Source organism: Pseudomassariella vexata (assembly GCF_002105095.1).
Source record: "Pseudomassariella vexata strain CBS 129021 chromosome Unknown BCR38scaffold_10, whole genome shotgun sequence".
NCBI classification, from domain to species: Eukaryota; Fungi; Ascomycota; class Sordariomycetes; order Amphisphaeriales; family Pseudomassariaceae; genus Pseudomassariella; species Pseudomassariella vexata.
In genome coordinates, this window is record NW_024467965.1 from 667,834 (window position 1) to 694,561 (window position 26,728).

Sequence of the window (26,728 nt, forward strand, 5' to 3'; positions counted from 1 at the left end):
AGGGTTCTAATATCAAGGTCTGTTCCACCTGTTATATCGCGGAGTTGATGTAACTAAATCGCCCTAGAGTTGGAAGTCCTTCTTTCCATTGCGACTTTCCACGTGTGCTCATTGTTGTCACAGTTTACAAGTGCACGTAAGGTTTTGAAATACATCCATGGCCAAACTTGGGTGCTCGTAAAACGTCGTCGGCCTTATGACCGCCTGCCTATTGGTTGGGTCCATCTATCCACTGATTCTCATGCGCCTACATCCTCTGGATAAGGCATTTCTGTTATGTTTGGAACCGTCCACCATCGTTGAATGCTCCTCATCCTTGGAAATCCTCCGCGTAAAGGATTGTCTTTACGGGTAAAATTTCCTTCTCACACATGCGTCGGAGATCGACCATCCTCCGTCCGCAAAACGAGGACTGGACTTCCTGTGAACCCAAGAACGTATGAACAGGTCGCGCCCTCCAGCTGCTCAGATTCGGGGCATGATGAGGAAGGCAATGGCATTACAACTGCAGATCATCTAAAGATAGTCGCTGCTATCCTTGCATATACGGGGCGAAAGCCGCTCTTGAGATCACTTGTATTTCTAGCTCTTAGGTGGAGCCAGACCTGGAAAGAAAAAAAAAGGCTAAGACGAGTTCACATAATTTACAGCACTGTTAAGATATTCCATAGCATACGAGAGGCACGGACATACTATATACTACTTCACTGGATTTTACAACTTACGAAGTAACGTATTACTCTAAAAAGAAACCGTTAAGCATCACTTGTGGATTAATAGTATTCCAGTACTATACCAGATTACTCCACGGGATATCTACATAAAGGTATTTATCCTATTCTATCCCATAGCATATCATGGGTAAGACACGCAGTTACTCCCTGGAACAAATATCTCAGGGGAATTCAAGTCCCTACACTACTAAGCCGAGCTCCAACCCTATAGCTGCCTCTAACCCAATACGCCTATGCCCCTATTTTAGTCTCCCTATATCCCAAGCCCGGAATTCCACTACGTAGCGCCAGACTGCTCAAAACCACGCTAATAGAGCTCATCGCCATAGCCAAACTGGCCCAGACTGGATCAAGCCTCACGTGACCCCTTGAAGGTGTTTCTATAGCGTAGAACGCGCCTGCCGCAACCGGAACTGCTAACAGGTTGTAGACCAGAGCCCAAGCAAAGTTGACCTTGATCCGACCGAACACCTTCCGACTCAGCTGTATAAGGGTGACGATGCCCCGGAGGTCGCACTTGACCAGCACGAAGTCAGCGGACCCGATCGCGACATCCGAACCAGATCCTATTGCGATTCCGACGTCTGCGACTGTCAAGGCAGGAGCGTCGTTCACCCCGTCGCCAACCATAGCCACGGTTGCTCTTTCCATAGACCTCTTAGCCTTCAGGGACGACTGCAACTCCTTGATCTTATTTGATTTCTCGTTAGGTTTGACCTCGGAGATGACGTTGTCCTCTGGAATGCCAATACGCAGGGCTACTGCTCTCGCCGTGGTTTGGTTGTCGCCGGAAAGCATCCAGACATCGATGTTCTGAGATCTGAGAGTGTGAATAACGGCAGAGGCCTCGGCGCGGACGGGGTCGGAAATGGACAGGGCAGCAGCAATGCTGAAAGAGCTACTTTCTTCGTCGTCGGAGCTGGTAGGCTTCATAGCGACAAGAGCGACGGATTTGGCTTGCGTCTTCCAACGTTGTAGGGTTGATGACAGACTTGCCGAAATGTGTGCACCGTATTCACGCATCAGGGCTTCGTTTCCGACGACAATCTCGAATCCGTCCAACTCTGGAACGAGGGCGTCGGATGTAGCTTTCAATCCTCTCCCAGGTGTTTCTTCAATGTCAACAACCTCTGCCCGTTGTTGTGTTTTGGAGCTGCAGAATGATACAATGGCTTTGGCAATAGGATGACTGCTGTTCTCCTCAACCGCTCGCACGACAGCCCAGAGAGCGCTTGAGTCCTCGTTGGTTTCCTCGCCTTGATCGTACAGCTGAAAATCGGTGATGGTAGGCTCTCCGCCCTCGGTCAGTGTCCCTGTTTTGTCAAAAACGACACAGTCGATACGACTGGCTATCTCAAAAGACTCCCCGCCACCTTTGACAAGAACTCCATACTTGGCTGCAAGCCCACCTCCAACGGATGTGGCAGTTGGAGCGGCAAGACCGATGCCACAGGGACAAGCGACGACGAAGACGGCAATGGCGAACTTGATGGAAAAAGCGAACCAGCCGCCCGATATTCCTTCGAGGTAACTTGCAGGCACAGCACCCGAATATCCCAGTATAGCCCAAATCAGGCAGGTCAGAATTGCCAGCAGTGTAATCCCGGGAACAAAATACGCTGTCAGACTGTCGGCAAATTGTTCGATCGGTGCTCGTTTCGCTTGGCCTTCCCGCACGATATCAATTATTTGATCTAGCAGCGATTGTCCGGGGGCACCGGTGATTTCGATAAGGATAGGAGCGCTTTTGTTCACTGTCCCAGAGAGCACTGTATCTCCGACAATCTTCTTGATGGGTCGTGATTCGCCGGTGACGCTCGATTCGTCGAAATTGGTCTCTCCCTCCACTAACTTCCCATCGCATGGAGGCGAGGAGCCGTATGGAATGCGGACGATGTCCCGGATCTCCAGTAAATCAGCCTCGACGACTGTGTCAATATTGTTGCCTTGGGCATCTTTCTCGACCAGAATGGCGGTTGTAGGGCGAAGCTTTCCAAGCATCTCGATGGCATTTCCCGTCATGGACTTGCTGTAGCCTTCGATGAGTTGACCTGTCAGGAGGAACAAGGTCAGAAAGACGACCGAGTCGAAGTACACATCCTCGTCGCTCATCCGCTCGGGTTGGGCCACGGCGGCTACGATGAGCTGGGCGACGGAGGACAGATAGGCGATGGTGGTTCCAAGGGACATGAGCATGTTCATGGAACCGAATCGATAGAAACGTTGCAATATCGGAGTTCGGCTTCCGCGCTTCCACAGACTTCGGAGCTCCTTCCACGCTTTCTTGTGGAAAATGTCGGCCCCAAAGACATAAACTAGAGATGCCATAATAAAGAGGGCAATCTGAGCTCTGTTAATGCCAGAAACCCAGGGTTCCATGAGTAATTTTCTGATGATAACGTCCTCGGACACAAACGACATGTAGACGATGCCAATGACGAAACAAGGAATCGCAATGACGAGGGTAAAGATGGCGCGCCACAACACCTGTCTTTGACGTATGGCATGCATCCGCTTCGAGATAGCGTCAGGGGACTCTGGATGATGGATAGACGCAGAGAGTTTGTCGTTCGCGTTGATTGCGGCTATGATGTTGCGGATCGAGAAGTCAGGTGACGGAGTGTATGTGATTTCGCACAAGGGCGACTTCTCGGTGGGTGCGGTAATCACTGTCAAGGCCCGAAAGCCATTGAGGCTCCTAAGAACGGATCCGGGGCACTTGGAACAGTGCATGCCGTCGACTTTAAGCTCCAGCGTTCGGGTTGGTCCGTTGCCTCGATCGGGGGATTCGACAGGTGCGAGGCGGCTCAAAGAGGCGTCGAATCCCATATCTTCGATGGTCTCAACGAGCTTTTCAGCCTTTGCTTCAGCTTGTTCTCTCGCAGTGGCGTCATCAGTCACAAGAAACTCGACTCTGGCGTTGCTTCCGAGTAGATTGACGTTGATGTCGGTGATCCATTCGTACTTGAGGCCTCTCATGATACTCTGTGTACACGTAGAACAGGTCATGCCCGAAATTGATATCGAGGCAGACCAGGAAGCTTTAGAAGCCATGCTGATGAATGGATGTCCTGAAATTGTAGTTGTTGAGGTTTGGTTGGTTTGGGGCGTCGGGATGAGCGTCAGGTAGTTTCAGTGTTCAGAAAGGTTGTTCCATGAAACAAGCGGTTTATCCCACTGGAACAACGCACACAAAAAAAAAGTGACGTGACGATGGTATCAACGTGTTGTTTCCACTGGAACCATAGCCGTTGGGTCAGTCTTGTATTGGTAGCTTTCAAATCTTTTGAAGCAGGCACGACACAAAATCTTTCTGCTGTCAGGTGTGTGATAGTTGCGCGATAGTTTACCAAAATTTGGTAAAAGTAAAAATGGTCCCGCTGTACCGAAAGGCAAAAATTTTGTAAATGGGCCAGAGCAGGTTTAAATAATGTCCTATTTGACAGGTTTGTTGCGTGGTCGGTGTTGTTGAATGAATGAACTTGAGGAAGAGTTGTATATCAAGTAATTTCAGACCTATAAGCGTGCTCGCTTCGCCTGGGCCCTTATTCCAAGTGAATCCAACACAATTATTCCACGTTCATCTTGTGGCGACCTCCGGGATCCCTTGGCCTTTAGTCAGCTGGAATTCACTGGAATCCTGGGATGCGCGTATTGTGCGTCCAACAGCAATCCTGAGTAAAGCACGGAATGACGGGGACTATTGGTCATGCTCGTGCACTAGTCTGCGGGTTTTGTGCCGTTCTCTTGGAAACTCGTGTCATTGGTGATTCATGTTCGATTTCGTGGGGCCAGAACCTGCATATCACGATGAACTCGACAAGTTGCAACAATGAAGATATATAACTTGCCCATACACAGATCCCTTGCGCGGCTATTGCGTGGTGATGTGTCAAATATCAAATCGAGGCGCATCTGCCGGTTAAGTGTTAGGCAAACGCAGGTGGACAACGAAGCGATGTCGCACGCACCCAATTGGCTTTTCTGGCTCTTGAGCTGGAAAAGTAACCAGAGCTAGGAATAGCCGATGTGAAATGTCATACAAACCTCCTGTTCGGCCTTCAATATCAACTTTGTTTGTCATTACCGGGTAATTCCTTTTTGTATTCATAGGAGTGAGTGGTCTGTCCGTTCGCGGGTTTGGCGGTCTGCATCTTCGCCGAATACAACGATTGTTTGGAGTTGGAGCGGCGGACCGCAATATGGCATAGACCCTGTGCACTAACAATTCTTGATGAACATGCGGAGAACATAGTCAAAGCAGTTCGGGTACACCTGGGAAACTGCCAAAAATATTAAATGAACACGAGAACACCGACCCGGTCGAGCTGCTGTAACGTAGAACAAGTCGGTTATTAGCCTATTGGGTTCTGTACTATCAAGGCGATGTAGTGTGTTCGTTCTTGATGCATGTTCCGCCACCTTTTCAATGTTAGTTATTCGGCCGATAAGACGACACAATCGTTGCTGCACTCACACAACTATGCATATATGTTTTTATTCTTGATTCTTGTGATTATAGCCAGTCGCAAACTAATTGCACAGGAGTTGGGAGTTTGCTGATCAAAACAGCTCGTCCAGCAACTGATCACCCAGGTCTACTTGGATATTTATATTTACCCGTCAAGCCCCTCCGGTCTATATCCCGATTGATATTAAACGGGAGGGCTGCTACCGTCTGACGCCTTCCGAGTGATCCGAGAAATCTGAGATGCCGTATATCCCGATTGATATTAAACGGGAGGGCTGCTACCGTCTGACGCCTTCCGAGTGATCCGAGAAATCTGAGATGCCGTATATCACGTCGGACTTCGGACTTAGTAGATATACCAACAGATAGATTGACAGTACAGTGCCTTCACGGTCACTACTTTATGAGGCTGAACAATATCTGTGTTCATAATTAGCAACACGCAAAGCTTGCATATTTAACGTGTTCTCTCCTTGGCGTATAAAGCCACTCCAAGACAATGAATCAAACAAATGAGGTTCCCAGCGCAATCACTGGCTTAATACCATCAGAAATGATCTACGCTAGAAAATCCAAGGCTACAAGAAGTAGAATATACTATGATGCTGATCTTCGATACAAAAGATTGACCCCAAGCAGCTTCTTCCAGCCGTATGGAAAGTTTGCGTTGAGACGTTAGTAAGAACGGACCAGTGTGACAGTATTTCAGTGCAACTCGAGGTTGATCCATAATTGAATTTGGGACGTAGAAGTTCTCTGAATTATCCCATACTAACCTGCGCACGAAACTATCTTACCCTAGTGTTACTCCACAACGTTTCGATTCTCTTATGGCACCTCTGGTGCAATTTCTCGTCAAGAAATATCCCGTAGTCACCTCACCTCTCCAATCAATACAATTCAACTTGACCCACACCCCTTTGCCACTTACCGGACTGATAAAAACCTATGGATACCCGCATAAAAGAGGTGTTGGATGTACACCTAACATTGACCCATCTCCAAAATAGGGGTTGGTCGATAAGTTATACTGAAGGAGTAGTCGTTCATTGTACCTGTTGCTCGCCAGCTCCAATCGATTTCAATTGAAACCATTGAAGAAATAGAATCCTTATGACATAGAAGAAGCTCCACATGGTATTCTAAGGCTTCTCCCCGACTAATTTCTAAATATTAACTAGTTTACTAAACGATGCCTACCTGTCTCGTGGCCAGCATCCTTAGTTGTTCTTCTTTGGCCTCTATGTATCTTTTCCCTGTGAAAGAGATTAAGAAACCTTCTTGCCCGTCTCACTTTGAAAATATAGATGACAAACTCGCATTGATCACTCCATCCAACGCCAGTTACTTCCATAGGAATCCCACCAGCACTGATTGAAAGATCAAATCCAATTATTTGTGCGCTTGCTTCTGTAGATAGAGTTTAAATGAGTTAGTGTCTCCTTACGAACTCAGTGAGCCAATGAATATCTCGTCTTAGCGATCTGAATAGGCCTTGTGCAACGCAGATGTGACCTGGAAACGATGCGGTGAATACTAAAACTCCGAAGTCAAAGATTTCTGCTATCAAAGTTTTTTTTGTGGTTTAACTATGTTCAGGGGTTCGCATGAGATTCTCTTGATATCAAGGATCGACACAAGCGTCATAATTTATTCTGGCCATTGGTTTAGCACATGCTTGCTGGCATGTGTGACAGTGTACAAACCCGGGAATCGTGCGCAAGCTTCCAGCACCCCAGGAAATCAACCTTTCAATGAAATCGTTTCTTTTGTAATTTCATGCCTGCCATACGGTAGTTCAGTTTATGCTATGTTTCTACTTTATCTGGAACACACTTTTATGTCCCTATGAGACAGGAACAACACACCACAAGTTAATTGCGAATCGATTCATACAGCTGTATTGCAGTTCAGAAAGAAACTTGATGTAATTATTGAGGGGATAAACACTATTATTATCTAGACTTCAGTCACTTCTGGTATTGCGAACATAACACCAGTATTCCTGGTATAACCATATGTGCTGATTAATAGTTGTATACCTTCACATTATGTACACGGTAGTTTCTACGTTAGAGTGGAGCTGAATTATCTTGTTAAATCGGAACAGAAGCGGTAACTTTCCTGTTTGGGCATAGCAGAAGGTGAAGCCATCAATATAGTCAACACACCTACATGTAATTCCACCGCACGGCACGCTTTACCAGTCCACAACTATGAAAAATTAGCGGGTAATCATTGCGGGAGCCTCTGTATTGACAACAGTAGGAAGAGGCAGAGCTTAAGCGCATCCTATTGGCTGAGCGATGTAAGGCAGTAGCGCTGTGTCCCCTTGGCACGTTCACCTCCAAAGTCTCAACAAGCAAGAAAGCTCAGCGAAGAATACATAACTCGGGAGTACAGGCTCGCGTGATCCTGGAAGCTAAGAGCATGCTGTCATCCCCATTCAAGCTACACTACGACGAGGCAATTGTCACTTGAGATGCGGGATTGTCCTTTCGGTGTGCTCCCCTCGTAGGCGCCGTCCAAGATCCACAGGCTGTAATTAAACCCGCGGCCTGGGCATGTCCCCTTTTGGAACAAACAATTGTTGGTGATCGACGCCCACGACAAAATCCTTGCACCAACAGTGCCAACACAAGCATTGTTTGCCTGGCCTTTGTTCAAATACACCGTCACACCCAGATCGCCCAGCTTCTTGTTCTCTTCCTTTTGTTTGTGTTCAGGCAATCGTCTTTTTCTCTCAAGTTCTCAACACTCTCTTGCACAACCTCACAGTTCGCGTCGAGAATGTCGGCTTACGCGCTCGAAGCAAACAGAACATCTAGACTCCACAGCATGCCCAGCGACAACGACGACCCCGTTCCCGTCCCCGGAATGGCGCCGGCTGCATATTGCTTCCGAAACGGAGCCCCATCGCAGACCTCTGGCAGCTGGAAGAAACCCGGCGACTGAGCATGTGAAATATTTTTGGTGTCCGCATGGTGATGTGAGTTGTGTCGCTATTGCTGTCGGCAAAACATGGGCGTATTCCTCAACATGTTCATAGATCTCATCTTAGACGTGCTGGGGTTCGTTTTCATGGTTTGGTGTCTGGCTCAAAGTGACGAGACTAAGGAGCAAAGTAGGGTGCTTGGCAAGTTGATGGTGAGTTCGAAAGTGCCCAACCATTCTTACGGGATTCGCGTATGCTAATTTGAGGTTTGTAGGATCGATGGTGTTTCAATCTATTCTGCTTTGCGTCGTGGTAATTATTATCATCATGTTCGCGGCTTGGTTTCGGGGGTTACCTGCTTGCATATTAGCGACCACTTGGTATGGTACATGGATTTCACTCTTCGCGGCTGCTTGAGTTGCTATGTGAGGGCCTGAGTATTTCTAGACCTACGTATAGTCACCATGATGCGAAGTTGGTGTTGCTATTCTACCTACGGCAAGCCGACTATTTGGTAAGTTCTCGGTGACCTCTGCGGGGACGGGATGCGTCTCTACTACACAACTACGGATCAGTCTCGGGACTGAATTTCTTTGGGTATCTTCGGAATTTTCCCGCAGTCTACTCCTCGACTTTGCATTAGAGAAGCATTAGAACGACAAAGAGGACCCCCGAGTTGTCTCTATAAGTTTAATGTGAAATGATAGTTGATTAACACGAATCTTGTATTTCGTCAGGCTGTGGGGTGGCACTGACACTACAAGCTTTCCATATATGCCCAATTTCATCTTCGAATGGCATGGAATTTGTCATACGTGACCATTGTTTTTCTTTAGTGGATTTTAATATTAACTATATAAGCTACACGCAAACATGATTATTCTTGTGGTGGGATACACAGGTATGCTGCTGATAGAGACGAATAGGGGGTTCGAATACTGGAGCGTCTTGCTAACGGCTCAGGATTGGTTTCGTAGCAGACGTGAACATGTGTTTCGTTGCCGCATCCCAACCTTTATTTACCCAAATAATAAAGTCTAGAGGCTCAGTTTGAGAGCTCGGGGATGTAACTACATTTGCTATCCCACTTTGTCTCAATCAAGATCGCAGACGATAACTTCGAGATCTGGGCGACTCCTGTTTGCCACCCATATTTCTCTTATATTGAAATATTTCTGGCTGGAGTTCACTGTGAAGAAATTTGGGGGGTGCTCAGGAGCAGGGAAATAGTGGCGGCTTATATGGTTATCAGTTGCGGAATAACTAGTCACCTACTTGGCAAGGTGTGTGGGCAGCTGAGCAGATTAAAGTCGTCATGTTCTCCGGGAGTTGATGCAGAGCCAAGACCACTCTGTCCAAGTCCCTGGAAATCATGTTGGAATTTTTGGATCGACAGCCAGCTACCATCATCATCGATTCTCTACGACGGCACGAGTTACTTGCCGTAATCAAGTCAACCATTCGTGAATATGTGAGCTTGGGCAAGGTCATGATCGCGAGCCGAGATGATGGGGAAATCCACTGCCATCTTGCAAGTGTCTCACATCCGAGCATACATCATTTATGTACGATAATGTGCGAGCAGATATGACCGATCACCCAGGGGAAAGGGCGATGCGTATGTTTCGCTGGGTCACCGTGCAGATTGACGACGTGTGCGACATCAGGAAAATCAATATTGAAACCGACGTTCAGAAGATTCTCCGCCTGCTCCGAACTTTGTGAGAGTTCTACCATCTAAAAAACCAGAGGGTTTTCCAGCTTGCTTGGGCTAGTCTCGTCATTGCCGGAAGGGCCTTGCTGTGCAGGCAGAAGCTCATAACGATCGATGATATCGCATCTACAGACACATTCGCATCGGAGAACTAGGTCTTCTACGCAGACAAAATCCTGCATATATGTTGCAATATCGTTGTCATACATGACTCTGTATATTTCGGGCTCGCACACTTATCAGTCCGCAAATATTTCTAAAGTCTCGACAAATACTCGACCGAGGTATATCATTCTTGCGTCCTTCACACGGTGTCTCGAATCGTGCATCAATACTTTTCTTCTGATTGGTGGTATAACAATTATAATGATGCCGACGTAAAAATCTCCCTACGCCATGTTGAACTGGCCACATCAATTTTGGGACGCAGGCCAACCCGAATATATATGGATACTGGTCCCACCTCTTCGACAGCGACGAGCCCAACAGCGTCTGAAAAGACTGGCTTGCCAACGTCACAAACCTTTCGCGGTATCCTGGATTGGTAGATTGCGATTTTTCGCTGCTGAACAAGTTCGAAACAATTACCAGGGCTTCATTTAGCCCCTGGTACTCGCCTGTTACTTCGACCCAATATGGATTCTGATGGTTTGACACGACTGGCCTTCATTCAACCAAAGCGAACAGTCAGATATCTATCTTGCTGTCGAGAAAGGAAAATGGCCAGCTAGAATCACAACTGGCTAGTAAGAATGATATGATGGAAGCTTAATATCTTGCTGTCGACGCCAGCCATCGCTCAGCAACCAATAGTCTCCTTCGTCACGGCGCCCATGGCCTCATTCCCACCAAGCAAGGCGATACGACTTCTACTTTTGCGCTCATCTTTGGGTACAGATGAGACATATGAGCCCATTCGCAGTGTAAATTCATGCGAACGCGTCTCTGATGACTTGCCAAGAAAGATGTTGGACCATGCTCAAGATTTGCTATGTGTCCGGCTCAACAGGTTCCCCCTGATTCCCAATCTGCATGACAATCATTTACAGGTATTACTAGTGAATTCTTCCGGTGCTCTTGCCATGGTAAAGCTTTCCACGTTCGAAATTCGACTTATATTGCTCGGCAAATCAGATTCTGGCTCGAAGGTCTTGATTTCTCCTCATACAGTCTCGACGATACCTTCAACGCAGATGAGGTTGAATGCGTAACATATCGGCGCTGCTTATCTCAGAGAAGCGTGGAACGACGGTTTCAGTGAGGATGATGTTGACACACTCAATCACTATAGCGCTCAATAATTCAGTGAAGGATGGACCCTGTGCTGGACACGTACTGCAACTCGCTGCGGTTCGTGTCACAATTCATCGACAGAAGTACGCCTGTTGATTTCCTGTCTGGTGAAGCAGTGACTTCATGAATTTTACCTGCGGAAGAAAGATGTAATAACGCTCTGAATCTTCTCCTGGGCCATGACGCTAAGTTGGATGCAGCGGACCAAAGGGGGCGCTCCGTTGTTTTTAAAGCCATTCAGGCATGTATTCCAGAGATGCTATCTATATCGCTAACCGATGCGCTAAGGCAGAGGATCCATGCGATGTCAATGGGTTGTTACCACGCCACACCGCTGTTACAAACTGCGCCCATTAGATTATAGCACTTTTGAGGCAGAAGGGTACCCGAATACTCGGGTTGTATCGACACAGCCACGACTTTTCTGTCCCATTTCTAGGGATTGATACATGCGGAGAGTGCCTGAAGCATGTTTTGGAGCACAATGCGTTGAAACCAGACGTGACAACGACATGGCGAAAACGGTCGAGCAGATTTGTCCCGATGCTGTCAACAGTGATAGCCACTCCATCGAAGATTAGTCTGGGTCCCATCCAGTGGTCGCTAGGAAGTCAAGGCATCCCTTGACCCGTTAACAGACCATCATGGCAACTATTATGTTATCAACATGCATTCTGCGGAGGATGGTCTCACGTCTCTTCACGTTTCGATTGCATGTAGCAATCTAAATTCGGTTCGTGCACTTGTTGAGGCTGGAGTCGATATAACGCAGCCGAGTATCATGGCTTCACGGCACTCCACTACAGTACCTCCTTTGACTTGACAATGGTCCGCCTGTTGCCCGACCTCAAGCGGACCCGCAGATCCAAGTTACCAGAGGATGCACACCGTTCCACTTAGCTGTCGGAGGATCAAGGCGATGGTCTCAGACCACTGACGAGAAACATAGCAAGAACGTGTCCCAGTTGGCGAATCCCCGCTACACGTTGCCGTACGAATGGACCACCTTGCATCCGTCAAGATGCTCGTTTCTGCAGGGGCTGACCCTTGCGTCGTGAACAGTGAGCAGTATGCGTTAGCCATGGCTGCGGAATTAGGTGTGACGTTTTTGAATTCACTATTGTATGTATGTGATGTATTTAGCGACGCCCATGTTGCCCTCTTGGGCCCTGTCTTGTCAGATATGAATGCTGCTAGTGCAGCCAAGACCTGCCATGGGATACCCAACTTGACCAAACTAGACAGGTGGAAGATGGAGCTGGCTGCTAGCAAAACACATACGGCTCAGCCAGTTGGTACCGTCACCCTCCAGTTGACTTCTACCGGTCCTACGGCGTACAGGAATGGTCGGGACTGTCAGGACCGGAACCAATACCCATACGGCCGTTGGTTTCGAAATATGTCTCTTCATACGCAAGGTGGTCTTTATCACCCGATGATGGACTACACCCCTATTCACAACCCGAAAAATCCTTCCGCCATCAACTCACTCACAGCACGTCCCCTCCATAACCGCCGATTGTTCCAACCGCCACGTCCAGTATCCCACCGCATGCCCCACCGAAAGCGCAACGAGAACCCACGCATTATACGTCATCGATATGAGCATGGCCATATACCCGTAGAATACTTGGACACCATATGATACCGCCCTGATGACATCAACGCGTGCCTGTATGGCGCTCCGGCGAGCCTTGGGCTGCGCCTCCATTTGCTTCTTGGCCCAGTTCTCGTATGCAGCGACGCGTGCCTTGAACAGCTCCAGCCCGGCGGCGATGAGGGTGATGGCGAGTAGCGAGAGAAGCAGCGAGGTGAAGCTGTCAGTGATGCGCCACTTGTCGGTGATGATGCAGATGTTGGTGGGGTTGAGGTTCCAGAGCATGTTCATGGTACACCCGCCTTCTGTTCCGCCATGGTGCATTTGGGAGTGATCCATGTGAGAGTGATCCATGTGAGAGTGGTCCATGTGAGAGTGGTCCATGTGAGAGTGGTCCATTTGAGAGTGATCCATCTCGGTTTGAAGATGGTTGAAGTTGATGGGTGAGATGAAGTGTTGGGAAGTGGAGGGTGGAATGAAATGGTGCTCTGCTCAGAGTGGATTTATTTTGAATAGCTCAGTCTTCTGAGGAGATAACTCAATGGGGAGATCGAAGCAGTTTATTCCATCCAGTAAGAACACATTGATCGTCGAGTTCGCAACTTCCAGGGTTGTGTGAATGATCGATATTGAAGGATGGACCCTGAGAACAAGGTGTTCAAAGTACCGAAGCAGGGGCCTCTCTCACACTGTGTCAAATGCGACTAGCATAGATGTACCTTGCCTACTGTTATGTGTGGCTTGGCACCTTGTGGCAGTTGTGTTACTGTAGTGCCCAACGTGCAATTCCGAACAAGTAGACAGCGCGACTTGGAGATCCAGCTTCGTCTTCGAGACATTCAGAGGGAACGCCACGTCAGATTTTCCCATTGCGGTCGGCATGGAATTTCCGGGTGGTTATGAATTTTTACTGTTTTATTTCTTCATCTATCAACGTGAAATCATCATCGGTCATTATTCCTCGAGGATTGAGCATGCAAAATGTCTTGGACTTCGTTTGGTCGTCCTAGCAATCCGGGGAGAGAAACATTGACCGCGGCTGTCTTTTCATCTACGAAGCTCGGCCACCTTGCCAAATCCTAGCCTGCGAGGGCTGTTGCTCACTGTCTGCTCATTACACCTGAAACGCCATAATCACTAAAAGGCATTGATTTACAGGATTGTCCCGAAGCTGAGTCATGTTAGCTATGTTGTCGTAGATCAAAATGGCCTTGCCCAGAGTGCTTACCCAAAGGTCTTCTTGATGCTTCGGACGTAGTATTCGCCCCAGTTCCGCTTGGTGACATCTTCTTGGCCGACGGGTACACCACTCCAGGTGACGCGCATCACAGTCACGGAATCGACGTCGTTCTGGTCAAACTCGATCTCCTGCTTGGAGAAATGTCCCGCGGGCCATTGGTCCAATCGCCAGGTTTGGACAATCTTGATTGGCTCCTTAAGCTCGACATACTCGCCTGAGACGTTTCCACCGAACAACTCGAACTTGCCGCCGACCTTCGCACCATCAAATCTCTTGGGTGGAGCGCGTGTGAAGGCAGCAAGTCTTTGGGGATCGGTGAAAGTCTGGTACAGTTGTTCGGCCGTAGTACGGAACTCTTCCTGGTCTGTTACCGTGGTGGTATTGACGACGGTGTCCTTGTTGCTCTGAGTGCTGGTTGAAGCTTCTGGCTTTGCGTTCGCACCCGTTTGAGCGTGGTACTTAGGAGTCGAGAAGCCGCTGGATGGATTGGATCCTGGCGCATGCTGGATATCCTTGCCATGTTCCGCAATGAGAGCGGGGGCGAGCTTGAGGAATTCCTTACGAAGCTGAGGTACCAACTTGGATCGGACAAGATCCTTTACGGGCTGCTTCTCCTTGGACTCCGCGTAGATATCAATGTCAAACTGTGGACCAGTTTAGTGCAAGCACCTCTTAGTCAACAATCACCGCAAACACCTACAACAAACTCGTCCTCCTCGGTGTCATGAGCGACCTCCGGAACAGTAATAGTTCCAGATACGTCCTCGGCATCAGGGGCGGCACCTACATGTCGTCAGACCTCGCCACAATTGTGCCTTCAGGTCGCGATCTACATACCCGAATATTCCAAGACGAGCTTCACATCAAATATAGTGATGACCTTGCCCTTGCGCTGGCTGACGTCGACATCCCCGTCCATGCTGACCACCTTGCTGATTTTGACATTGGCATCTCCATCCTCAGCGGAGACCTTAGGCAGGTTCTCGTCAAACCACGTCTTGGCCCAATCTCCGGCGTTCTTGCTGACCCAATGCCAGTTGTTTGGGTTGTGCAAAACCATCGTGAAGCCTGCGGAACTGGATCGTGTGGGGGCGGGGGATCTATGACGAGAAGCAGATTTGTCAGCTGAAGTTGAAAATAGTACGTTGCAGAAGCTAGAACGAAAAGTGGTTTGGGTGCGAGATCAGAGTTGGGTCTGAGACTACAGCATTTTGGTCATCAAAGGAGGGAGTACAAGTAACCCTATGACTGGTGCCAGCTGGTATATCATCATGTGAAGCGGGCCGTGGGGGGTAAATAGTGAGTGGTCTGGTGCGAAAGGAGTCTTACCGTTAAAATGTCAAGTCAAGGCCCAGATACATGGGCAGTTATCCAAGGGCTCTCAAGAGTTATTGACAGAGTGACAGAGAAGAAACTGGCAGGAGACAAAGACTTGAAGAGCCCGAGGGCCGCGACGAGAACAAGTGGAAATCTGAAAAGTCAGCGAAAGATCTAGAAGTTGCAGTAGGTCGGCGCCGACTCGGCGATGGGTCGGTCCGTGGTGCCCCGCTCTGCAGCCTACCTGAACCGTGCCAATTCAGCCTTGTTAGCAGTTTTCTTCCTCATCAAGGCTCAATTCGGGAATCAGGAACCAACGGCACACCGCCTTTTGTGTGACTATCAACGCTCGCATCTGGAAATATCTTATGAAGAACGACGCCTTGTCGTGAATTGACTGCCTTATTGTTCCGTATACTGCCGCTGCGGTAAATATTTTTTGACGAATCCAGCAACGTGTTTGCCCTGCTGACGGACAGCTTACCTTCGCTGAGGCTTCTGTTGGACTTGCTTTGCCTACTAACCTACTTTCACGTTATGTAGGTACTTATAGGCATCTGGAGATTCAACGTTATACACCTTACGGATCAGGTTGAGTGAGGATTGAATGAAGACGACCTATCCAACCTATTTCATCATCAACTATCCCGACCCGATGTTACTACCTGTCTATTTGGGTTGATGAAAGGCGAGCCTTTCAGGTCAATGAATCTCTACGGAATGTACTACGTGAAGGTGCAACAAATCCTCTCCCCCGCCCCCAAAGGTCGCTCGCTACCTCAGGCTCGGCCAGAGCTTTGCAGCTATCACCAATCCCCTAGCTGTGGTTTCAGTCATCGATGAGGCCCCGGCGTAATTGGTGGACCGCAAATAGCCTACTTACAAGCAGTGGTATATCTCGAACCAAGCATATGCATCCAACGCTGCCGCAGAGTAACGACCTCACAACCCTATGGTCATACTACGTACAACGAGGTGTAATTATGCGCTTCAATGGACCAGTTTGGCGGCATAAACATGTCTCGATGTACGCCAGATTGCATCGGATAAGTCGTGGCCCGAATCATCCGTTCCTGGCAGACCATGAAATGCACACCTCAAAGTGCGACCTCTGAGCTCCTCGCATTTAAGACAGCCTTCGATGACTGACAAATTTCCGTCTCTTCGTCTAAGCGCATCCAAAAAGGGTAGCTCGAAGCTATTTTCATCAACAATCCCTCGCCCACCTCTATTCCGGCCAAGGACATACCATTGGAATGATCCACAGCGGCTTTGTGACGGCTTCCCAATCGGTTTTGATCACAGTCTCTGATAGGGCCAGTGTTGGTCCACTGGCATTCTGGGGACGTGATGATCATGATACTATTTATATCACATTTACATCGTAGGGCCAACATTTACCTCATAAGATAAGATTCGACAGTGTCAGCTAGTCGGAAGTCTGGACAGCTGAGACTCGCTACTTGACGACTCACGTTCTTTTTCGATGGCGGAACAACCTTTTTCAGGTATTGACCGCTGGTTGACTACATATCTCGGCTTCTTAGCTGCTGATCAAGCCGCGACCACCGAACAAGCTACGAAATGATGTGTGACACTAGCAAACTTGGCTCTCTGGCTCTCTATCTAAGCCAAACCCTTCTGGAATGGATATGGTCAGTCCGAACGGCGAAATGTGCGAAAGTTTCACTTTGAATGCCGAGCCCGGACGTTCATGTCGGAACATAGGTTGCTCTCAACGTGGATCGTCGATGCGGGAGCCGATGGCGCCGGGAGACCAATGTATCAAAATATGTAGGTACAGACAAGGTTGATGGGCAAATCACGATGGCTGGCCTCCTTGTTTTGCCCAACTGCCTATTTCACAAGGTCTAGCAGGTTGGCCGTCAGTTGGAGAACAATCGAACGATGCCTTGGTTCGTTTTTTGCAGATTTCAACTTGGCCCTCCGGAGCGGGGTCTGATGGCGGGGGATATTCACGCAAAATTCAAAGGGCCAAATCATGTCGAAGGATTTCACCAGGATCTGTCGACTTCTAAGCGCCGACGAGCTTAATCGAGGCAAGGCACATGTCTTTCACCATATCAACCAATTACACGAGCCTCAGCGATTTAATATCCAAATATAGATTGTGTCCACTTTCCAACGGTCTAGCCAATGGACTACGCAGATCTGCCCATCAACTCTCCATCCAACCCACAACTCCCCCGGTCTCTTCCCGCGGCCCTCCGTCTGGCCCCTCATGCTCCTTCCTGCCCTCCGGAATGTACAGGAGGACACAAACCTGCAGGCAGCAGAAACATCGAACGAGTGAGAGCTCTCGTGGACTCCGATATTTGGTCCACTATGGACGGCACCTGCGTCTGGTGTGCGTTGTGCAGTAGCTGCACCTTGCCACTTGCTTGCTTGGCTTGTTCGCCTCGACGTGAAGGACATGTTGGGGGGAGCTGGAGCAAGGGACGTACCTCCCAATCAACAACCACGCGAGGCCAATCTGAGAAGGGATAGGCCGAGCTGCCCTTGATTGCAACAATACGACTCAGTACCACGGTCCACAGGGGATAGCCGGTTTGCTGATTCCCGTGTCTAAATGCAGTGTCACGAAGACGATAGTGCCAAGAGACTAGACCACTAGACCACCAGACCCTTGGTCTTTTCGACGTGATTGCCTAGCTATCCAGTTGTTTTATCTCTTTTATCTCGTGCATTTCCCTTGCACCAAACTCTTGAGCCGCTTTTGGCCTACCAATCTCAGGGTTTTACGACTTGCACCTATCTACCCCTTAACCACCGACTGGACATTGGGTTATGGGCATTCGAAGCTACTATTTTGCTTCGTGACTGTTCCTTTAAAGGGAGGGGTGAGAGCGAAGTGCGGCAAATAGAGGCCGACAATCACTTGGACAGGTCCGCCCTAAGGATTTCTCTACGCCGTTCACCAAAGGCCGTGATCCCTCATCAGGGCTTCGGATAACGATGACCACCGCGCGCGATTCGAATTCGCGGCTTCGTCAAACGCTGAACCCATTGCTGACAACATCACTGGGGGGGTCTTATAATAGCACTAATCTGCTGGACACACCATACTCTGCGGTGTCGGTATCGTCGCCGTATGGGTACTCATCCAGTCTCACACCAGCAAGTTCGATTCAGCCATACAACCCACGGGAATGGGGCCTTTCGCCGGCCCCAGTATCCGAGCGGAATCAGCAGTTCCCTTCCCCTTCGCCCTATCAGGATTCACAGGGTAATTGATCTCTCATGCATTTTTGTTGTCGTCCGGGACTTATTGTGTACTAACGTCGTCAAAGTTTCGCCTGTGCCGCCGCCGCCGCCGCCATACTCTCCGCCACGGAGTCAACGGCCTGTGAGCACGGCCTTTGAGACACCCCCAGCGAATATCTCTGCCGCACGGATACCCCCGACAAGTTCTCTCAGGCCGTCCCCTGAGCCTCAGAGTAACCAGAACTTCCCACCACCGCCCAATACCGGTGGACGTGGTGCCTCTCGCGAGCGGCGATTTGGACTGCCATCACTCGGGAGGCGGAGGGACGCAACAGAGTCTATGACTCCGCCTGATTCGCAGTCTCGTCCCTCAATATCTAGGCCTCAGACTCTAGCAATACAAATCCCAACGCCGTTACCACCCAACTCTAGAAGAGCTGCATCGGCCAGCGCAATTGACACGCCAGTTTCAGCTAGATCACGTTCAGCATCGCAAACGCAATGGGCGCCAGGGATGCCTCTGCCTCCTCCACCTCCAGGCCCTCCTCCGTCAAATTCCCGGTCTCAAAGTCTGAGTAGAACAACTGAACCGGTCGCATCTCCGCCAACAAGACGCCCACCCCCGGGCGGCGTGACGGCATTAGGGCCGGTTCCTCCAACACCTGCAGATTGGGTTGAAGAGGAACGTTATGAAAGAGGCAGATCACCTCAGTCCCTAACCATTGACACAACCAACGTTGCCAGCAGTAGCTCACATGCACCTCCGGAGTCTTCATCTGAGTCAGGGTCTGCTGGTGGAAATCTAACAAGAGCAGGGGCTTTAAGGATGGAGAAAACGCTACGCGAAAGGCGCACCGAGAGCCGAACACGGCACAGCAGGGTAGATTGTAATGCCGGCATTCAGCCTTTATCAGACATTCTCGTGCCTCAGGGCGGCGGCGGCTTGACGCGGCGGTTCTCTGTTCACAAGGGAACACCACGGAGTGCTGGTAGACCAGCTCCAGATTCACCGTGGTCGGGTGGCCAGCACCTTGATCCGAATCTGGATTCGAGGAACTCTACACCACGTCAGTCCTCGGGCTCTCACCCTGAGACGCCCACACCTCCCTTCTCCCCTCACCCACAGAAAGGATACCCTATAACGGAACATGGAATACCGATCGCTCCTAAATCACTACCCACGCCGCCACCCCAAAGTCGATCCGCTTCAAGCATGAGCATCTCGCGGACCGACATGCACAGCTCAACCGGTAGCCTGATGCCGGGGCCCCCTTCTTGCTCACCTATTACTAAACAGACCGTTATCAGCCAATCAGCCGAGCAGTTCTGCAAGGGCACTATCGAACGTCTCCAGTCATTCGCCAAGAAGGAAGCTGCAGCGTCGACGGATGCCGATCGTGTCAAGCTCTTTGCCGATTTCATTGTCAATGAGTCCAGGGTCCGGCGAGAGAGGTACAACTCAGCCATCGGCGCTATGGGCTCTGAGATCTTTGATCTTACACGAGACCTGTTCCGCCCGATGGCCGTGAGGCGAGATTCATCTACCTCGCAGGGTAGTGAGTGGACGCCACAAATGTCAGAGACAAAGTCGCATCGGAACTCGATCAGCTCAATCGTGGGCAGAGAGCCAATTCAGCAGTCCAACTCGGCGCCTGCATCAGCGGGCATTCCAGTGTCCCCTGTAGGCGGACCCCCAACCAACGTTAACTGGACATCAAATAACTACAAACCTGCCTTGTCACCAATTCTCAGCATGAGCGTCAGTGAACAGCCAGATGAAGCGGACTCTCGTGGTCGTCCGGCTAGTAGGTGGTGGGAAGCAGACTCGGCTGGAGAGGCGTCGACTCGATTGGAAAGATCAAAGCGGGAATCCAAGTACATGGGCGTACCCAAAGAGGCTCGAGAAGCACTACAGTGGAGGGACCCGCCGAACGGCAACGGCGCAGATGCCCAAGCCGCAAGTTCCAGCAGACGTGAGCCATCTGACGAATACCCGCCAGAAAAGGTTGGCTGGCACGAGTCGGAACCATCTATCACGCCCCAACTATTTCGAAATTCGCTGTTAACGTTACCTGCATCGACGCCGAATACGCCGAGTCCATCTCATCTGGATGTATCACGCTTAGTGACGCTGCCTCCACCATATCCACGGCACCACCCAGCCGTCAACAATAACCACCCAGAACTCACCGACATTCGAACCCTCGTAAGATCGATTAGCGACATGAGAGAGATCCAAGAGACCAAAGCACGGTTCACGCAAGAAAGCCAAAAAATGCGCGCCGAGGCCACAGAAGACTCGAGAGAACGTTGCCAAGCTCTTCGCGTCAACTTGCAGCAGGAAATCAGCTCCGGGGCCATGTCTTACGCGGAAGCGGCAACGATTGAAGCCGACTACCGCGAAAGCGAGAAAGCGCAATCCAAAGACTTGGAGAAGAAGGACTTTGAACGCTTCCAGAACGTCGTCGTGATGCCGCTGAACGATCTGCTAACCGGGCGTATATCCCAAGCCACATCCCTCTTCGACGAGCTGCGATCCCGTCTGTTTACTGAAACGCAAGCATCCAACCCCAACATGCCGCAGGAGGAAGGCGACGAGCAGCCCGAGCTCCTTGAGAAGCTCACCCTCCTGAAGTGGATCTTCGAGGCGCGCGAGATGCTTCACCGCGAGATCTACGACCTCCTCAGCGACCGCAACGATCGGTACAAGGAGATGGTGATCATGCCGTATCGACTGTCGGGTAACGAGGAGAAGATTCGCAACGCCGAGGGCTTCTTTGCCGAGGACGCCCAAAAACGACGTGCGGCGTTTGCCAACGAGGTGCTACAGCGCACGCGCGAGTTCCGCGGCGTCGTGGAGGAGAACGTCGAGCGCGGGGTTGACATGCAGCTCAATGCGTTTTGGGACATTGCCCCGCCGCTGAAGCGCCTGCTCGACAAGATCCCGCTCGATCTAGAGCGGTTTCGCATACATGTTCCCCCCGCCGAGTACGAGGAGAACCCGGATTACCACCAGCATCCGCTGCAGTACTTATTTTCGCTTCTGCTGCATGCTGAGAAGAGCACGTATCAGTTTATCGAGAGTCAGACGAACTTGTTGTGCTTGCTGCATGAGGTCAAGGAGGCGGTCATGGGGGCGCGGGCCAAGGTCAGCGAGGCCGAGGGCTGCGAATCAAGGATTGTGGAGGAGGAGCGGAAGAGGGAGCAGGACCGTTTGACGGATGATTTGAAGGAGAAAGTGAGGGTTGTGCAGGATCAGTGGGAGGGCGCATTGGGAGATGGGATGAGGGGGGTTAAGGAAAGGGTGGGGGAATGGTTATTGAGTACGGGTGGGTGGGATGAGAGCCTGGAGGATAGAGGTGTTGGTGGTGCTTGAGAGTGAGACTGCTGTGGGTGTAAGCTGTTGTTGATGATGTCGCGGGCCGAGTTTTCGCCTCGCTTGACTTGAGTGATACCCCTTGAACTTATGGTGGCGGTTCAACTACGATTCATACTTGGTACGTTGAAGAAGAAGACGAGGATTTATGGATCGATAGAGTTGAATATTTCGAAAAAACCAAATTCACATATAATACACCTTACAATAATCTCGTTTATGAGTATCTCAGTATTGGAAGACATGTATAGTTTGTTGTAGTTTGTTGACCACGTAATGCCAAGGACTTATTCGACTGGAGTCGTATCCACAGAGGGTTTGCTGAAAATTGGTGTCAATCAGTGAAAACCCCGGTGCTTCGTAGGGTAGCTCTCATTTTCTCGTTTGGGTTTCCCTGGACCATATTGGTCATTAATAGTTGCGATGTCAAATACTCCACCATACGTTTGTAGCCTTTTGCTCACTACTCGATGCCGTGGCCGTTGTATGTTGTCCCAGGGTATCATAAGTCGTCGGCTGTTGCACGTTGTTAAGCGTCATTGCACGTCTTGACATTGACACCGACCTGGTAGATGTAGTCCCTCACGCGTGTTCTCTCAAGCACATGAAGCCACATGCGATTTATATCGCAGTAGCACATTGCCATTGAAGGGGGATGCCCTTGTTGAAAGAGCTCAAACTATCTATGAGAGGGAAAATAATAATTTTACTCTAGAGATGGGGGCATCATCGCCAAGACCATAGGGACACCTGTTGGCTGTAAGGCTAGAGATACGACGCTCAGGGGGTGCCAGTACTAGAATACAAAGTATCGTGCCCTCAAATATTCTAATCTACAATCCCCCAAGTTTCACAAATCCTGACCACAACTAAAAACGCCTTGGTCATAATGGGGGACTGGATATGGTTTGCTTGCAGTCCTGTTGATTTACAGGTGGGTGGAAATCCGCAAGGTTCCATGTCGACTTGCAGAAAAGACAAACAAAGTCAAAAACCAGCTGAGATGACGATGGCCGGCCGAAACCTACGTCTGGGGCTAGGGTAGTATACAGGACAGCCCATTAGTGTGTGTTGGAAGATATTACTCGTCGAGAACAGCCAGCACCAGTAAGGCCTTCCTCGCAGCGTAATACCCACTCCGAAGACGTTTGCCAGCCGCTTGTCCCTCGCCCCTTCAAGTTGTTGCTACTGCTCAGGTAGTCAATGCTCATAAGATGGATTTTTCCCCCAAGTATGTTCTCAATGAAAACAACTCTCCGCAGTTCAGACATCTGCTCCAGTCATTTCTGAGCCCCTGCGTTGTCGGTTGTCCTCAACTCGTCATCCCCACCGAAAGATCCCTCCTCACCATTGTCGGCATCTGGCGCATGAGCCTCGCGCTTGAGATGAAAGGCGTCCTTGAAGGCGTCCAAGTCGAAAATGTATAAAATATCTCTATCGCGCAAAACTCCACCAAGCCGCCAAGCCCCCAGTTTCTTGGCTGCCTCGATATGTTCCTCGCTGTCCCGTTCAACCCATATAGTCTCCATCTGGTCATGGTCGTCGATATCTACAAGAACGATCCTCTGATGGAGAAATGCTTCGCCAGCTACTGTTCATTGACACCGTTCGACACAAAGCTCGACCCGAAAAGGCCAATTCACTTCAGAGACTAGGGATTTATCAGCTGGTCAATGATGGGGAAGAATATCTAATATTGAGCCACATCTTGGTGCAGGATAACATGCTGTGAACCGTCGACAGTCTGGACCACAAACCCCACGCCCCGGAGGGGCCCTTCGACAAAACCAGGCTGGGCGGGGCCAAAGAAGTCCGTGGTCTCGCATTTGACGTACAGACTGGCCCGGGCCGCATCGAACCACGGCCACATGGGGGAGTAATAGTCCTCGCCAACGGCCTCCTTGGTCGGCGGGGTCCTGAAACTATCTCCAAGGAGATCTCGAGCCTTGCGGAAAATTGCCAACGTTCGAGCCGCCGAAGGGCGTCCACCCAGCGAAGAATGTGTATTTCAGCTGCTGCCCGGCGGCGAGCTTCCAGATCATAATATGGAGCCCTGGGGGCAGGCGAACGAACGTGGCGCTCGGCGGACACTTGCGATCTAGGAAGGACTGCAAGTTGAGCAATTAGGAACTCGAGACCCAAGCTGTCGATACACACATATATATACATGCTTTGGTCTTATATTAAAGGTGAACTTCTCAGCTGCCCTATTCGTGATTATATGGGACTTCAGGTTTGGTGTTTTGTTGGAATGCTCAGCAGTCTCACCCATGTCAAGTTGACAGATGGTCGTATCAGGTTTGCCCCATTGCAGTATAGCGACTGATAACTGTGTCCCATAAACGGATGTGCTCCCTTGCTGTTGGGACTGTAAGTTGGGCTGATGCGCGAACACCCAGTATTCCGAGCGGATTAAGATCCAGCCCGGACCCATTTCCTGCCAATGTCTTGGTATGGCTAATTTAGCTCCGTCATGGGCCCATTCCACTTTTTGAGTATGGTTCTTCGTCATCTGCATTCAATCCTTCTGGCCATCCTCGGTGTACTCAACAGGTAGGTCCATGCCCACTCTCCGTGCTGTCAACCTAACTCGCTCTTCTTCGTCCATGCCCATGCCCGGGTTGTATCGCTCCAGCAATGTTGTGTACTGTCTTTGCGCCCTTAAGTATCGCACCAATTGATTGACTTCCTCAACGGCGCGTTCATTCGGCGCATCGCTCGAGAAGGTGTTTCGGAGACGGTTGTGTAGAGGTGATCGAGATTGCGACTTGGCTAAAGGCCGTGGCGGCAGTTCCCGCAGGAGAGAACGGTAGAGAGACCGTAGTCGGATTGGATTTGACATGTTGACGGAAGGGTTTCGTGAAAGACGTTGGCACTTGATGTGTTTCGGAGACAAGAAACCAGTAATGGAACGATTCGGGTCTATTGATCGTCAACCGATTGAGACTTGGACAAGAATTTAGAGCACGCGCCACAGCACCTCGGCGATAAGATTAGGAGTTGATACAAGCCACACCCAATTTTTTTGGTCAAGAACTTTAACCCCGATAGCTTCATAAGCTGTGTGAATAGCAGAGCAGCAGACCACGTCTACGTGCAGGTACTTTGTGCCGTGATGCGACAACGCCATGCTGGCCCAACTGACACTATGGTTCTCATATAACTGATCGAAATGATACAAAATTACGAAACTCCTCACTATGGCCCCGCGACACTTACCGACGCTGCTGGCGATGCCGGCCTCTTTACGGCCAATGCTACTTGCAGCTTTCACCCCAGCATCTCGTTCATGCTGGCTTCCGCAGCGAGGCTTCCATGCCTCATACCCGAACTTCGCGAAATACCGGCCTATGAGGCAGCCCCTCAAGGTCGGCGCCTTTACGATTCCTCACAGTCCAGCGCTGCCCATCTCGCAAGTGCCCCTCGAACAACTGCTCGAGTCGCCGAAACATAACGGATCTCTGATCGACGATTTGAGGACCTTGTTCACCAAGAACCCAGCCACCTTCTACCATGGAACCTCCGATTTCTATACCCTCAAGAAGAACACACGTGTTCCTGAGATCTGCGTTCTCGGGCGCTCCAATGTCGGCAAGTCCACTCTTGTTAACGCTATAGCGAATCGTCGCGAGAAGGAGCTGGCGCATACGAGCTCTAAGGCTGGGAGAACGAGGGCAATGAACGCTTTTGGTTTCGGGCCTGCGCCGACGATGAAGGAGCTTGCCGATACTTCCACCGAGGTCAAGAGGACAGAGGATCTGCCCAAGCACAGCCTGTTCATCGTCGATATGCCGGGATATGGTCACAGATCTCTGAAGGACTGGGGGCGCAATATCAACCTATACCTACATAAGAGGCAGTCTGTGAAAGGAGCTGTGGTGCTCATTGACGGCGAGGTTGGCCCCAAGAGTACCGACTTGGTGGCTCTGGATTTGCTGTGCGAAGCTGGCGTCAGAACTGCAATCGTGCTCACCAAAGCAGACAAGGCCAGGGATGAGGCGATGCTGCTCAATACTTGCCAAGAGTTGTGGAATACATTGCGCGACATTCAATTCAAACATCTTGAAAGCGGTTGGCAATGGGAAAAGGACATCTTTGTCACAGCTGTTGGCGCAACCAAGAAGGAAGTCGGCGCCGACACGGTAGATGTCGCTCGGCTGGTTATTGCTCGCTTGGCTGGTTTGGTCGACGAGAAGGTTCGACCTGAACAAGAGGCAGCCAAGAAATACAGCGGCAAGATCGTTTCGTTTGACGACTTACAGTATGCTCCAATCACCAAAATAACAACGAATGGGCCTACGTCAAGTAATATGACAACACCAGCGCCGTCGCCAACACCTGCGAGTAAAAAAAGCCATCCTGCTCCTCGTGCTGCGTCCCCATTCGACGCGCTTGAACGCGCCTCAGCGACAGGTCGAACACCCCCACGCAAGTATACGCCGGCTATTCCGAACTGGGGAAGTCACAATCGTGTGCAGACACGCGCCCTCCATACATCAGCGCCCAGGAACAGAAATTCAAAATCAGATCCGAATGAGATCAACGATATTCTCAAGGATTTCGTCTTTAGCCTCCAAGCCAACAGCAACTACGACCACCCTCCCAAACAGAAACGACATAATCATCACAAGATATTCAACCCCCTGCAGCGTGAACAAGAACGGCGCTGGAAGACCTCCATGAAGAAAGAGGCTGCGAACAAGGATAGGTTCCTCGACATATTCGATCGCCGTCTCGAGCGGGAAGAGACAAAGAAATATATCGCGGAAGAGCGAGCGAGGAAGAAAGCCGAAGAGGCTCTGCGCTGGCCGAACAGCGAGCCGAAG

The 26,728-nt window shown here is 50.2% G+C and overlaps 7 protein-coding genes across 7 annotated transcripts; 2 read left to right on the top strand and 5 right to left on the bottom strand.

Annotated features, from left to right (window-relative positions):
- Positions 1-965: 965 nt before the first annotated feature.
- On the bottom strand, positions 966-3,713 carry BCR38DRAFT_487141 (uncharacterized protein; the record flags this gene model as incomplete). The annotated part of the gene is made up of 1 exon (XM_040864117.1): positions 966-3,713. The coding sequence occupies one exon, from the start codon at positions 3,711-3,713 to the stop codon at positions 966-968; it is 2,748 nt and encodes a 915-aa protein (XP_040713466.1).
- Positions 3,714-12,633: 8,920 nt separating this feature from the next.
- Positions 12,634-13,128, bottom strand: BCR38DRAFT_347923 (Ctr copper transporter family-domain-containing protein; the record flags this gene model as incomplete). The annotated part of the gene is made up of 1 exon (XM_040856381.1): positions 12,634-13,128. The coding sequence occupies one exon, from the start codon at positions 13,126-13,128 to the stop codon at positions 12,634-12,636; it is 495 nt and encodes a 164-aa protein (XP_040713467.1).
- A 454-nt stretch (positions 13,129-13,582) lies between these two features.
- On the bottom strand, positions 13,583-15,431 carry BCR38DRAFT_440045 (activator of Hsp90 ATPase). The gene is made up of 5 exons (XM_040860680.1): positions 15,314-15,431; positions 14,822-15,084; positions 14,685-14,767; positions 13,973-14,628; positions 13,583-13,915 (listed from the first exon to the last, which is right to left on the bottom strand). Exons 2-5 carry the CDS (start codon positions 15,042-15,044, stop codon positions 13,897-13,899), a joined length of 981 nt encoding a protein of 326 aa, XP_040713468.1. The 5' UTR covers positions 15,045-15,084; positions 15,314-15,431; the 3' UTR covers positions 13,583-13,896.
- Positions 15,432-18,277: 2,846 nt separating this feature from the next.
- BCR38DRAFT_411270 (uncharacterized protein) lies at positions 18,278-21,902 on the top strand (the record flags this gene model as incomplete). Its single annotated transcript, XM_040858557.1, has 2 exons — positions 18,278-18,548; positions 18,613-21,902. 2 exons carry the CDS (start codon positions 18,278-18,280, stop codon positions 21,900-21,902), a joined length of 3,561 nt encoding a protein of 1,186 aa, XP_040713469.1.
- Positions 21,903-23,182: 1,280 nt separating this feature from the next.
- On the bottom strand, positions 23,183-24,336 carry BCR38DRAFT_487145 (uncharacterized protein; the record flags this gene model as incomplete). The annotated part of the gene is made up of 4 exons (XM_040864118.1): positions 23,183-23,490; positions 23,637-23,802; positions 23,867-24,010; positions 24,070-24,336. 4 exons carry the CDS (start codon positions 24,334-24,336, stop codon positions 23,183-23,185), a joined length of 885 nt encoding a protein of 294 aa, XP_040713470.1.
- Positions 24,337-24,420: 84 nt separating this feature from the next.
- BCR38DRAFT_459287 (uncharacterized protein) lies at positions 24,421-24,744 on the bottom strand (the record flags this gene model as incomplete). Its single annotated transcript, XM_040862265.1, has 1 exon — positions 24,421-24,744. One exon carries the CDS (start codon positions 24,742-24,744, stop codon positions 24,421-24,423), a length of 324 nt encoding a protein of 107 aa, XP_040713471.1.
- A 412-nt stretch (positions 24,745-25,156) lies between these two features.
- Positions 25,157-26,167, top strand: BCR38DRAFT_348480 (P-loop containing nucleoside triphosphate hydrolase protein; the record flags this gene model as incomplete). The annotated part of the gene is made up of 1 exon (XM_040856425.1): positions 25,157-26,167. A coding segment is annotated over one exon (1,011 nt), but the record flags the coding sequence as incomplete, so codon positions are not given.
- Between the last annotated feature and the right edge of the window lie 561 nt (positions 26,168-26,728).